This window comes from Ischnura elegans, chromosome 7 (genome assembly GCF_921293095.1).
Source record: "Ischnura elegans chromosome 7, ioIscEleg1.1, whole genome shotgun sequence".
In the NCBI taxonomy this organism is placed as follows: Eukaryota; Metazoa; Arthropoda; class Insecta; order Odonata; family Coenagrionidae; genus Ischnura; species Ischnura elegans.
Genome location: NC_060252.1, coordinates 101,752,810 through 101,767,015, shown reverse-complemented (window position 1 = coordinate 101,767,015; position 14,206 = coordinate 101,752,810). Strand labels below are relative to the sequence as shown.

At 38.0% G+C, this 14,206-nt stretch overlaps 2 protein-coding genes across 2 annotated transcripts in view; one reads left to right on the top strand and one right to left on the bottom strand.

The window, feature by feature from the left end:
- Nucleotides 1-12,704, top strand: part of LOC124162672 (atrial natriuretic peptide-converting enzyme) — a 135,994-nt gene extending 123,290 nt beyond the window's left edge. Inside the window, exons 11-15 of the mRNA XM_046539274.1 lie at nucleotides 80-210; nucleotides 2,945-3,137; nucleotides 6,756-7,000; nucleotides 8,488-8,603; nucleotides 11,606-12,704. Of these exons, the coding sequence (XP_046395230.1) occupies nucleotides 80-210; nucleotides 2,945-3,137; nucleotides 6,756-7,000; nucleotides 8,488-8,603; nucleotides 11,606-11,845 (925 nt within the window). The 3' untranslated portion in view covers nucleotides 11,846-12,704. The remainder of the gene's footprint in view (nucleotides 1-79; nucleotides 211-2,944; nucleotides 3,138-6,755; nucleotides 7,001-8,487; nucleotides 8,604-11,605) is intronic.
- Nucleotides 12,705-12,761: 57 nt separating this feature from the next.
- LOC124162673 (4-coumarate--CoA ligase-like 5) overlaps nucleotides 12,762-14,206 on the bottom strand; it is a 58,415-nt gene continuing 56,970 nt past the window's right edge. Inside the window, exons 12-13 of the mRNA XM_046539275.1 lie at nucleotides 13,786-13,951; nucleotides 12,762-12,945 (exon numbers count right to left, since the gene is read on the bottom strand). Of these exons, the coding sequence (XP_046395231.1) occupies nucleotides 12,803-12,945; nucleotides 13,786-13,951 (309 nt within the window). The 3' untranslated portion in view covers nucleotides 12,762-12,802. The remainder of the gene's footprint in view (nucleotides 12,946-13,785; nucleotides 13,952-14,206) is intronic.

The window sequence follows — 14,206 nt, the reverse complement described above, 5'->3', positions numbered from 1 at the left end:
CTGAATTCTATTTTTATGGCAATATACTCCAAAGATTCCTATGCATTTTTCTTAAATGAAATGTTAAAATCTATTTCAGGGATGTAAGATCTTTGAAATTGAGTCTATCAAGTAGCAAGCATTTCCTCAGACCGACTGCAGGATTATCATCTTTTGTTCCCACATCATGCCCTAGCGGAAGGACTCTCCATTTGAAATGTCATCGTCGTGGTAATTATTTAACTCTCTCTACCTGTTTAAGTTTTCCATGATTTATCTGATGACTCTGCTTATTTTTTTTTCTTATTTTGCTATAAATGTGCATATTTTCAATAATTAGTGATATATATGATCCAGATCCTGTGGAATCAGTGTGCAAATTTAAAAAAAAAACCAAAGCTTATTATAAACGATTTAAGTTTTTCCTGGTGAATACTTCTGACAAATGTTTCTCGGGTTTGCATCCAGGTTAAAGCTTTTATGTAAGCCGACGTTTCGGAAGACGACTTGTCTTCCATCCTCAAGGCTGTGTTACTTGAATGAAGTTCAATTTCACACTGAACAGGATCGACCGTTTACGGAGACAACAATACGGCTCAGGTGTCGTCCGATTGGCTGTAGGTCTTTTGAAATTCTTCACGTTTAACCCTTATGTTTTTCATGCAGCTGAATACAGGCTGAATTTGCCACCAGAGACAGCAAAGAACCTGCTACCTCAAGCACCAGTGCCTCCTAGGTTTTATGGGTTGCCCAAGATTCATAAGGAAGGAACACCGTTGAGGCCGATTGTCAGCGCAATTAACTCTCCCACATATTACGTTGCCAAATATCTTACGGGTATCCTAACACCATTCTTGGGTCTCAGTGAACACCATGTGAAAAACTCACTAGAATTTGTGAACACTCTTAAGGGTATTCGTTTAGATCCTACCGATTTGATGGTTAGTTTGGATGTGGTGTCTCTCTTCACGCGGGTCCCTCTTGTTGACACCTTGAGTCTGCTAGAGAGTAAATTCGATAAGAAGACGGTCAAACTTTTTCATCATGTGCTCACTTCCTCCTATTTTTCTTTTGAGGATATTTTTTATGAGCAAATGGATGGTGTCGCAATGGGTTCACCAATATCACCGGCTATCGCTAATTTCTTCATGGAAGATTTTGAGAGAAAAGCCCTCGATACCGCTCCCTGCCGTCCAAAATGTTTTTTCAGATATGTGGACGATTCTTTTTTAGTTTGGCCACATGGCACAGCTGCATTGCACGAATTTTTGACTCATATGAACAACCAACACCCGAGTATCACATTTACCATGGAGGTAGAAGAGAATGGGCGACTTCCTTTCCTGGACATCCTAATACATAGGAAAGAAGATGGGAGCCTAGGTCATTCCGTTTATAGGAAGCCAACGCATACTGACCTGTATCTCAACGGACAGAGCCACCACCATCCATCGCAGAAGGCCGCTGTATTATCTACCTTGGTCCATAGAGCCAAGTTAATATCAGATAATACAAGCATCTCAGCCGAGTTAGACCACCTTAAGAAAACATTTTTACGGAATGGCTATGGAAAACAAGAGATTTTTAAGGCCCTAAGCAGACTCAACATAAAACAAAAGAGTTGCCCGGATGAGCCGCCTGAAAAACCGCTATCAACAGCCTTAATCCCATATGTGTCAACCATATCTGGTAAGATCCACCGCATTCTACGACGGTATAATATCAAAACTGTCCATCTGCCACCACCTAAATTAAGGCACCGCTTGGTTAGGGTGAAAGATCCGATTGGGTTGAAGACACCAGGGGTTTATGGAATACCTTGTGAATGTGGTAAAATGTATGTGGGGGAGACAGGCCGAACGATTGAGACGAGGCTGAAAGAACACCGGAGATTTTTCAGATTAGCGCAACCAGAAAAGTCGGCCGTGGCGGAACACAGCATTAATGAAGACCATGCTATTAAATGGGACGACACCAAAATCCTTTGCCATGCTCAACGTTACTGGGACCGCGTAGTTAAGGAAGCAATAGAGATCCGCCTCAATCCCAAAAATTTCAATCGGGACACCGGTTTTCATCTAAGCACTACATGGAGACCTGTATTCAGCTGCATGAAAAACATAAGGGTTAAACGTGAAGAATTTCAAAAGACCTACAGCCAATCGGACGACACCTGAGCCGTATTGTTGTCTCCGTAAACGGTCGATCCTGTTCAGTGTGAAATTGAACTTCATTCAAGTAACACAGCCTTGAGGATGGAAGACAAGTCGTCTTCCGAAACGTCGGCTTACATAAAAGCTTTAACCTGGATGCAAACCCGAGAAACATTTGTCAAAAGCTTATAATGACTGAAACTCCTCCTTATTGAAGCAAAAAACTGTAAATGAGAATTGAAAATGAGAAAATTATATTTTCATTATGCCTATATTTCCCTAGTAGTACCAAAAGGATTATATCTAGATTTAATATGTATCATAGTATACACTATATACATATTATATGTGTATAAAATACATGCAAATGTACCACAATGTACACAAAAATGTACCACTCTACCACAAAGATAATATCTAGATTATTATACATATTATATCTGCTGCCATAATATGGATTTTATATAGATTAAATATGTATAACTGTCGTAAATCTGTATACTATTCATATCTTATACATGTGTGATGATCCCTGGTTACGCCGTAAGGATATTATTTGTATATTTTAAAGATTCTGGTATACATCAAGGACCATGGATCATCAGACATGTATAAAATTTGTTTAATATACAGATTTGCAAATCTGTATACCGATGTATTTCAAAATCTTAAAAATATACAGATATAATCCTTTTGGTGCTACTAGGGATTTATTTTTTTGTTAGCTTCTTTAAAATTCGATGCAGCATTAGATCATGGGTAGGAATATTGATTGATGAATGAAATATTTATACAACTTTTTTCTTGGCTAGAATGCGGATTACAGCCAATGTTGATTGGCCATGACAACCAATTGAGAGGGAAAGACTCGATCATGACTGCTGCAGCTGCTCTTCCCGGAGATTGGCCTTGGCAGGCTGTCCTTCTGAAAGATGGCCGTCACGTATGTGATGCAACTCTTGTCTCTCCTCATTGGATTTTAACAGCTGCTTCTTGCTTTGACGGGTGAGTACCTCAAGTTTAAATCTCTCCTTTTGCCCCACTTTGACCACTAAATTTTTTTCTGTTGTGACTATCTATGCAGGCATAAAAACTACACTTACTAGCATTCATACTTCACCAGTAATCTACCTCCAGAAAGTTAAGCCCTCCTTATTGTCATGTCATTAGCGTGTTAAAACCAACTTATACCCAAGCAACATACAGTAAAATCTCTTTAAATCATAATGGAGAGGACCAAAATTTGGGCAATTTGATGTATGGAGGTTCACTATAGAGAGGTTCTAGTGATAGGCCCCATTTTTTCATATCCTTTGGAAAAGAAAGGAACTATGTATTGTCTTTTAAACCATTACATATATTTATGTGTTTAAACAAACATGCATGCATTAGTGAACATATATTTATTATTTAATAATTACAGAAAGCGAGTACTATCACATGATTTTTACGATGATTCGAGGGAAAACGATGTGATCTCTTTTAATTCAACAGTCTCTTAATATGATTAGGATGGTTGGATATCTTTTTTCTTATTTACTGTCAGGTATGCTCTCATATGGAACAAAATTGCCACAACTAATGATTAACGTAAAAATTACAGCATATTAAAAGTGTGTTAGAAAAAAATAAGCGTGAAACATTTATTGCTGATAATATCATTCCATGTACGTAATCGCGGCTGTATTAATTGTCTCCAGTTGTCTCGGTACGATTTGCAGAGGTAGTTATAACTTAGGAGATTTTATGAGATAAAGAGGTTCACCATAAAGAGGTTTGTCTATAAATTTACATGTAAATCTGATGGGACCGTAGGGGTGGTATGAAGTATGGAAGTTTATGATGTAAAGAGGTTCACTACGTAGAGGTTTTACTGCAATTGTTTGAAGGTATGAGAAACTTTAAATCATTTTGGGCATGGATAAAAAATTATAAAAATTTACTTTGTACTTTCCACTCAGCTTTTAAAGTAACTGCAATTGATTTCAACTTCAAGCTCTCCCTCCACCTCCCTCTTTCCCCTCATTGTTATTGAAATCAATTGGGGAAATTATGAAGCTGTATGGAAAGTATGAATTACAGCAGACTCCCGATTATCCAGTTGCAGTTTATCCGGGTTGGGGATTATCCATGCATGATTTTTGCTCTCGCTCAATTTTTTCCGCGATCTTCATTTTAAAAAAATGGATGCAAAATCATCAGAATTACAGCATTAACCTTTTCGCGCCGAGCTCCTTCGCGGGAAGTTGCTTTTGGCTCTACGAAGGGTTTGAGATTTTCTTTTTCGCCCCGTACGGAGTTTTTTTTTCGGCTTGGGACCAGGTAGTCTCTTCCTCCCCTTAATGACCTTTCCTAGCGGGGTCCCGGACCCTTTCCGCGGCAACTGAATAAATATAATCCTTGACCCTTTTCCCCGAAGGCAGCCCATCCCGGCGTACTTTTGCGGTCAGTTTATTGTTGCCAGTGCAATTTTAATTTTTTCAATTGTTATTGTTGCATTAGATGTCAGTTCATCAATGTATTCCTTTCATTTTGCAATGCCTGTAGAACTTTTAAACGAAGTTCTACGGTTATTTTAGGGTTTTCAGCAAAACGGCACAATATCATAGCCAAATGAGCTTTTCCGAGAAGAGTGAGGTTATCATCTTCCACGTACATATTTCAGTATGAGAGTCATTACCTGGGTATAGCAGTTCTTATTCCTGCTATGGTATGGAGTGCTTCTCACAACATGTGTCTACGTAAAACATTCCCTATTGGTACATTAAATTTACGAATTTTTAGGATATGCATTAATCAGTATTTATAGCGAAATTCGTTTATAATACCTTTGTATTCAAAGGTTGGTAAGAGGCTATTAAAAATAGCCGCTGTAATTTTGGCTCACGACAAAGAACTGAGAGAATCAAATTTTATTACATTACGAGGGCTTTTTTTCATAGAAGTTAAATCGGATATTCTATCAAATTTCACCGCAAATGTACACTTAGAATGTAGCTAACAGAGTAATGTATATTTTTAGATGTAAGTCATTACAATATCTCTCCTATAAACTTGCTAGTAAGTTATAAAAATAACAATTAAACATCTGACCTTAGCGTCTCCAAAAATTGTTCTAGATGATGATCAACTCCGTTAATATGAACGCTAGAATTCCGTTTAAAATTTGGAACCAATCAGCAGAACATACAGAATGTAATTATGTACTCGCATTGATTTTCACAAAATGCAACATTTACGTATTTAGTTATTCCACCTTATAAACAAATAAGTGACCATGAGCACCTTTCTTGAGTAGGACACTGAGAGCCGGAATGGGCCAAGGTAATCCCCACACGGACAATAGGAAAGGGTCGGACCTCTCGCGCTGAGGGACCCTAATAGCGGTTGGGACCCACTTGACATGCTTGACAGCGAAACCGTGAAAACACAGCCTTTGGCCTTTTGCCTCGAAAAATTCGAGCCGTGAAAAGCCGACCTTCCTTCTTTAGCATCAGAAAATTCAGGCCGTGAAATCACGCCCTGCGTAGGGAAGAGGTTAATGCTAGCATAAACCTGCATTTCCATTAAAATCCCCTTCGTAAAACGGAAGCGTTCACACACTAGCTGCGTTCACGGAATCACTTTGTTCCTGTTTTCCAAGCCTTGCAGTGCGCGACCGTGCTCTTTGGTCACAGATACACGTCGCGCAGCAGTTGCAACCCGGGCAACTTGTGTGAGACGCGACTACATGGTTTGGTGCCTGACGGTGTAGTTTCCGACGTCGAGCAATGGTTTTGAAGCATTCCTGCACTTTCCTGTATCAGTGATCACACAGCCGCGGATGTGTGGTTTTCGAAACCATGCCTTACATTGAGCATTAATAATACGAGTACAACCATATCATTGCCGCTAAAAAGATTGTGAACTGGCAAAGAAAGCTCTCAAGGAGTACGGGAAGCACTCTTAAATAACAGAATAACTGATTAAATAATAAATAATAATATATTGTTTGTTTTACGTAAATTATGAGCATTACAAGACGTTTAAGTGAAAGTTTGTATTATCCGTGTTTTCCGATTATTCGTGCCATCCCTCCCCATCATTAGCCCCTAAAATCGGGAGTGTACTGTAGATAGTTTCTTTTTATGTACTGAAATTATTGGCTTCAACAATAAATTTAATGAATAGCAAGGTAAAAAAAGGTACCTAGCTACCCACCAGCTTACCCAATACTGCTTGAGGTTAAATTTGAACAGAGATGGCATAATACATTTAAAAACGTGTGTAATATGTGTATGCATTAAAAGACATGTCGAACAAGCAGAATAAAATCATGATTCGTTCATGGAGTATGATCACCAGGCATATTATCACCTCTGATATTGTATTTATGATATCCAGGGTGAAATTTTGCCATTTGAATATTTAAATAAGAGACTTGATTAATTGTTCTGTCAAAGTTTTTAAACCTATTTTTGCCCTGACCAGCTGCATTCCTCATTTAAAACTGTATGAATGATAGAATGGTATTTCCATTTTTAAAAGCCCATATTATATTATAGGTGAGCTTGTGCATTTTTTCCTGTACAAGTAAAAAAATATGTAGAAGTGCAATTCTAAAGTTTTAACTTTGGATCATAGGTTCAGGCCTCCTACTTTATCGTGGATGGTTCGTCTCGGGGCCCTTCGTCCAACTGGATCTCAGCATCCATGGCTGCAGGAAACATCTCTTGTTGGCATGGTTACATCACCAGTCGGAGGTCTTGCCCTTGGGAGACTCACAAATCCAATCAAGTCAGATAACTACATAGGAGTCGCATGTCTTCCAGAGCTTGCTGATAATACACAAAAAGGAGGGCATGTTTCCTTGTCATGGGGAGTGAAAGGTATGTATTGTTCCCTCCATCCTGCTTGTTTTTGAACCATTAATTATTGCAGTATTTTATGATATTTTCGGATTACTTCACCAATGTATCAACCCCCAGTTCCAACCTGCTACCCAGTCAGCACAAAAGATATTTTACCCCATTATTACCCTAATTTTACACGAGTAAAATTGTGGTAAAACATGGGTAACCTGGGTTACGGGTAAAATATCTGTAAATTTAAGTGGAAAAACTCGGGTAATTTCGTGGTAAAACATGGGTAAAATTCATACTTTTTCCGGGTAAAACTTCCCGATGTGACATCAGAGCCATCTGTGGAGCTTTAAAATAAACATGACAACACCCTCTCTATCGGTGCTATTGTGAACTAACAGTACATGCTCAGGGCATGATTACGGGGAAACAAATTTGCCCAAATGAGAATCCTAAACACTGTTTTTTCCAAACTTTTTCACCTGAAATTTTCAATGAAATCACTGTAAATAAAGAGCACTATACTTTAGCAGAGGTTGAGGGAACCAAATTTCAGTTATATTGGTTATTAAAAAGTATATTGTCTCACCATGGCGTCACAACAAAAAGTGATGCAACTCTCTGGTTAAATTTTCTACTGAATTATATTTTACTATTTTCAGCATTGTATCAGGCAACTTAGTTTAGTTTACTTCATGCTCCAGTAATAGCTAGAAATTATAATTGCCAGGCACTCTACTTCGGCACTTGCAGTCGCATTCATATTCCTCCTTCATTGTTTATTTGTCCACTCGTAGCCAACATTACGGTCCATTAGATGCAAATCGCAGTTGACGATCAAAAATAGCCAACCGTCAAGATGTGAATTCGATCTTTCATAAAATTATTTTATCTAAAATAATTAGTTATCCGACGAAAATTAGTACTCTTTTCTATTTATTTACGAAAAAATCAGGTAATTTTTAAGTACTTGAATTTTTGTTAATGACCATAGCCTTTCATCGATAGCGTGTATATAATGTGAAACTATTTGCGAAATAAAATCGAAAATAATTTGAAAAATATCACTACAGTGTTGCTGTGGTTATATTGAACTTTACTTTTCTGCTTTAAACTTTTCTCAACCTCATACAATCAAATAAATGCACCACTATATATTTTTTACACTTCACTTTTGGCAATTCTGCATGCGTCGAGTAATAACATGTTAAAGAAAGGGTAAAGGTTACTAGGGTAAATTTGCCCCAAATTACCAGAAAATTTTCTGTTATCTTTTGTGCTGACTGGGTAATTTCCTTGTGCCCATGTACCAGGCACTGATTGTGAGTGGGGCCTTTCTCTTGTGCCCATACAATAGTAATAGTTGATAAAAGTTTAGTGGCAGCCTTTTTAATGAACATTTTATGGATCTCGATTTTAGAGGAGGAAAACTTTTATTCTCCAAGTCAGGTGCATATGTATATGTAAATATAAAATGATGGCCTTGATTTCTCATACATATAATTGTATTTCAGGAGATCGCTTGGAACCAATCAACTTAAACTTGGTACCATGCAGCAACTCAAGCAGTGAATTTTCAAGAACTGTTTGTGCAGAAGAGGTTTATTCGGATTCCAAGAAATCCTGTAGTGTAAGTACACATTGCATATTTGATTTCAAATAACCAGTATAATTTTGATCTGAATTCCATCCAATGGAGTACACATATAGGTAAACCATAACATCTGCTAGCTTATTCGAGGTACAGTACGTCAAAGGTGTACCCAGGATCATAACTAGGGGAGAGGGCAAACCATGGTCTAGGGGGGGTAAGCCAAGTTGTGACATTTGAAAAAATAGTTTTATTTTTGTTACATATCTTATTCTAATACATATCATTTTTCGTGGGTTTAAAGAAAATTTATTAAATACCGTATTTCTCGAAATATAGTCCCCCTCTGAATATAGTCCCACCCCCCTAATTTTGAGGCTTCAGTTTCGGGAAAATATTTAAATAATAGGTTTGAATGTAGTCCCCACTTTACTTTACCACAGGCATTTAAAAAAAAGGGGGTGGGCTATATCAAGATAAATACGGTACTTTAATTTCAATTAGGTACTGATTTTGCTTAACCTTTTCCCTACTACTATACACGTAAATATACGTGTGGACGTTTCGTGACCCGGGAGACGACGGGCGTATATTTACGTGTGAGATTTTCCTAGCCAGGAAAACGAAAGCCTAAGGAATCGTCTACTATAACCCATCTTAGCGGTAAGGGACAGCGGTCATACAATTGTTTATCCAGTCAGGTTTCGAAATAAATATTTGTTCATTTCTCAAGAAAAATAAACTAAGAATTGAATTATTTGTCTTTTGAGCAGCGTTTACAATTTTTAAATGAAATTCTACGATAAATATTAACTTATATCTCCAGTTATGTATAAAAATCAACATGGAAAATGTTGCTGCATTAAATGCGTTAATATTGGCCTTAGAACTTCGATTAAAATTTGAAAATGCTTAGAAAAAAATGAGGAATCCAATTCAAAGTCTGTAATTTATGTGCCGGCAACAATTATCCATTTGCTAAATATATATAAGCAATACATAGGTTGACCGCGAACCAATGCCGCAGATATGGTCGTAAACCCGGAAAGGAGGGAGCACAACTACTCTTGGAGTTCGACATAATGCAAAGTCCCAGCGTGGAGGGGTCGAAAAAGGTTCAGCGAGACCCTTCTAAAGGAATGTCCTCCTAAAATGCCCCGTACCACGAGAAAGAAGAGTCTCTTGGGGCTCAGTACAGCAGTCATGCTAAGACGAAAACTCCGCCGTCTCGAAAGGCTTAAAGACTTTTCAATTTTTGCTTCTAGGGGGGGCAGCTTCTCCTACCTTGCCCCTTGCTGGGTACGCCCATGGGTACAGTTGCAGTAATTCTGAAGTTGTAAATGCTGACGAGGTATCTCCTTAAGTTGAGTGCTCAAAGAAGCAAAGTACATTCATTAGATCCATATTATCTCAGAATATGTAATGTTGAGTCAGATGAACTCTCCACACAAAACAGGTTTAATTATATTGGTACTTAATTAAAAAAAAAAACAAAAATTTTGAGATGAAATAAGGGTCCATGATTTCCATGTCCTCTAGGACACTATAATCTTAAAATTAAAATTTTCACCTTACATCCCAGTTACCTGAAAGAGAATGCCTCCAATGAATGAGGTAAACTTTGGAAAACCACTCATGCTAGCAACTTCGGGAAGACGAAATTTTAAATTTTGAGGTATCCAAAGTGATGTGAGGGAACTATTTTGAAGGCCCGCGAACTATTTTGAAGGCCCGCCATGATCCACCGGTTCGATATAATCGATATTGGTGGATCATGGCGGGCCTTCAAAATAGTTCCCTCACATCACAAAGGAGCACTGCAAATGCCATAATTATCAAAACTGTGAAATCTCCAAATGACCTCAAAATAACTAATTTTTCTGGAAATATCCCTCCTCAACTTGAGAATTTCTCAGGTTTATTTCCTAAAGGTGTGGCCAGAAACTGGTTTCTACGATATTACAACTTACATCTTTAGGTTCAGACTTTCTTTCTTCAAACATAATCTTTCAACTATAGAATTTATATGTAAATTCCCAGTCAACACAACATTTATGGCCACAGTGTGGCCAAATTGTGGGTTGCCTGTGGCAACTATGGCTATGTCTAGCCACAGCTTGCCATATTACGGCCAGACTGCGGTTGCCATGCGGCAAGCCATAGTTTGGCTTGCCAAACATACTAAACTATGGCCACACTGTGGATCGTCTCAGGAATGCCACAGATTGGCAAACCAAACATTTGTAAACATAAGTATATTACGGTTGCTATTGATACAGGTTAGTTGGTAAGCTATTAAAATGGAAGTTGATTGATTCAATTGGTATAAAGAATGTGTATTATCCACACTTAAGCCACATTATGGCGAGCCACACTTTGGCCACACTATGGCCGGGGGTCAAAACCACTATGGGGCCATGATGGCAACCCACTATGACCACAGTACGGCCACATTATGGCCACAATTGTTGTGTTGACTGGGTTAGAATGCTAATGTTCATCATCATCACTGGTCAACAATCCTAGGATTGGTTTGACGCAGCTATCCACTCAGTTCTCCTATCAGCTAATCTTTTAACACCTACGTAGGTATTTCTTCTCTTTCACATCTCTCTTTACTTGTTCCATATATTTTGTTCGAGGTATTCCTTTTCCATTCTTGCCTTCCACTTGTCCCTCGACGATTGTCTTCATCAGGCCATCATGTCTCAAGATGTGGCCTATGTGGTTGTTCCGTCTTCCTATCAAGGTTTTCATGAGGCTTCTCTTCTCACCTAATCTTCTGAGAACTTCCTCGTTACTAACTCGGTCGATCCATTTGATCCTCATCACTCTTCTGTAGCACCACATTTCGAAGGCCTCTATCCTTGCTTTCTCTGCTTCAGTCATTGTCCATGCCTCATTTCCGTATAGGAGCATACTCCAAATGTTAATATGAAAATGTTTGTCTGATGCTAATGTTAATATGAAGTATGTAATATTGAAAAAATAAACAATATTATTCTGACACATTAAACGAGTCATGCAAATTTCCAATATAGGCTATGCAGCTTCCTGGAGCTCCCCTGTTGCAGCAAACTATCCATTTGGATGATAGTCAGCAAATGCTGCCAAAGTGGACAGTGTTGGGTGTGGAAACAGGAAGGATTGCCACAAGCAATGGGGTTGCTTGCGGAAAATTGGAATTTGAGGGTATAAAAGGAAGTTTAGACTGGATAAGGCATACCATCGAGGGTATCTCGCAGGCCAGTGCGGATTCATCATCTGGTGGTAGGAGGTGAAAACGATTTTTGTTGTGGACCAGTCCTAGGACCAGTGGACCCAGGAAATTTGTGCATAAAATGAATCTGTGAGGATTATTTACCATCTCCTTGGAGAAGGCCTCTTACCTATGGTTACGAATAGTGGTGAGAACCTTCCTTTTAAGGACCTTTGTGTGTGGATACAACTGTAAGAAACTGATTCACTACCAACAATTGCTCTTCGAAGAGTATATTTCTTCTATCCCCTCCTCCACTGAATCTTTTATTGGATTTGATCAGGTCTTTGGGTTCTGGCAAATCACCCATCAATTTCTGATAAATTACCTATATTGCTAAGTGCCTCTGTAGGTAATTCATTTCCAGGATGATTATTTACTGAAGGTATCAACATATGTACTATCAGTTGGAGAAGTGTGATTGCCGGTCAAGGAGCAGTGGCATCTAACATCATAACGTGGAAAACCACATGCAAGCACCCTGTTATTTTATTTGCTGCTTTTATAATTCACCAGGGGTTACAAACTACCCCTCTCTGCCTTTTAATGTGGGTAATGTGGTGATGATGAAGTTGTGTCAAATGTGACCTCGTGAGAAACAGTATTCCGTGTGATTGTGCAATTCAAAGTTTGAGTGTACTTGCGTGTGCCTGTGTGCGTGTGTGTGTACAGTTGAGAAGACTTCTTAAAATATTGGTGTAAGCAAAGGCTTTGAATCCTACGCTTACTCCGAAATTCATTCCTGTGGGTGTGAAAATTGTTGAAGTGTGTAAAATAATATGCATTTATTATGATACTGGTAATGACTGTTTTATCGTATTGTTATGCCTTATTTGATATATAATGTTATATTTTTGTGAAATAAAATAATGAAAAATGAGGCTATTTGGTCTTAATCAAAGAGGTGGAATAACTTGAGATAATTTGTACATTCTTAGTATTGTTTAGTATTTATTAATAGCTATTATTGTTTTCTACATTAGAGAGTTTTTACCATATGTTGCATTTCTTTTATAGCCTTGTCATGTAGTTCTTTTCTGTCCAGCTTCCCTCCACTATTGATTGGCAGATAGCTTACAAATTTTACTCCTCCATGTAGATGTTTATAGAATTCTAATTTACCTGAAAAAATTTGAAAAGTTAATTATTAACTTACGATTAGTATGAAACTGTAAAAGAGGCTTGATGTTTAAGGATTGGAGAGATTTTGGTGAAATGCACCTATGTTAGTTCTTAGTAAATTAGGGACACAGCTAGAAATGAAGGGGGGGGGTTTTAGGTGCAACTAATACAGAGAAATCTGGGGGTAAGTGCGGGGACCCTTCCCCAGAAAACTTTTAAGGTAAATGGTGAGCTTTACAGCTCTCTGAGGGATACTTTATTAATAATTATACTATTCTATAAGAATTATAAATCCAATTTGGAAAAATGGATTAAACTTAAAAATATTTCTGAGCTCTGGGGGGTGGGGGGGAGGTTTCATCCCCTAAAGCCCCACCTCGAGCGATCGCTGTGCCGCTGATATAGATCATCATGATTTATGAATAGTAGTACATATTATTTGTCAGATTTATATGTTGATTTGATTGGATTAAATTCATGATTTCATCACAGTGTATCAAATCACTGAAATAATCCTATTACCTTTTCACACAAGTGCACACAAACTTTTGCTTAAAAAAACAGGTACATGTTGATGAATCATCTTTTGATGAAAATTCAATGTTTTTGTTTTGTGTAGTGCCTGCCTCTCTTCCATTTCATTGTCCCATTGACCCTTTGACCCTTGAGTCTCGTGAATGAGATTGTTCACTCAGTCCTATTGTCAGGTTAATTAATTAGAAATATTGTCAGATTAATTAACCCTCCCTTTTCCCTATCCTGGATCTGCCACTGCTCAAAACTACATACTGTAAGCTTCTTTGGGCATGGGGAAATTTAAGGTATGAAAATCATTTGTACCTGCGACATGGAGCAGTACTTCATCTTCAGTGACTGACTTTCCTGGTTTGCGAACTACATATGCCCTTGCCAGAGATGTTGTTTCAGGATTAGGAAGAGCAACAACACCAACAGAAAGTACATCAGGATGTTCTGCTATGACAGCCTCAATTTCAACTGGAGAAACCTGCAAATGAAGAAGAATGCAAAATGAAATTGTGAGATGATACACTAAATGTAGGCATTTTGTTTTAACACTCTTAATGTGGCGGACCGATATATCGGTTTTTCCATTTGGGTGAAAAGTGTGGTGGGCTGATATATTGGCTCTTGCATAGTACATTATGTATTTAATTTGCTATGACTTACTACAAAATTATATAGATATATTTTATTTCAGTAAACGTAAAAATATTTTGTCAATATTAACCAGTTTAACCTC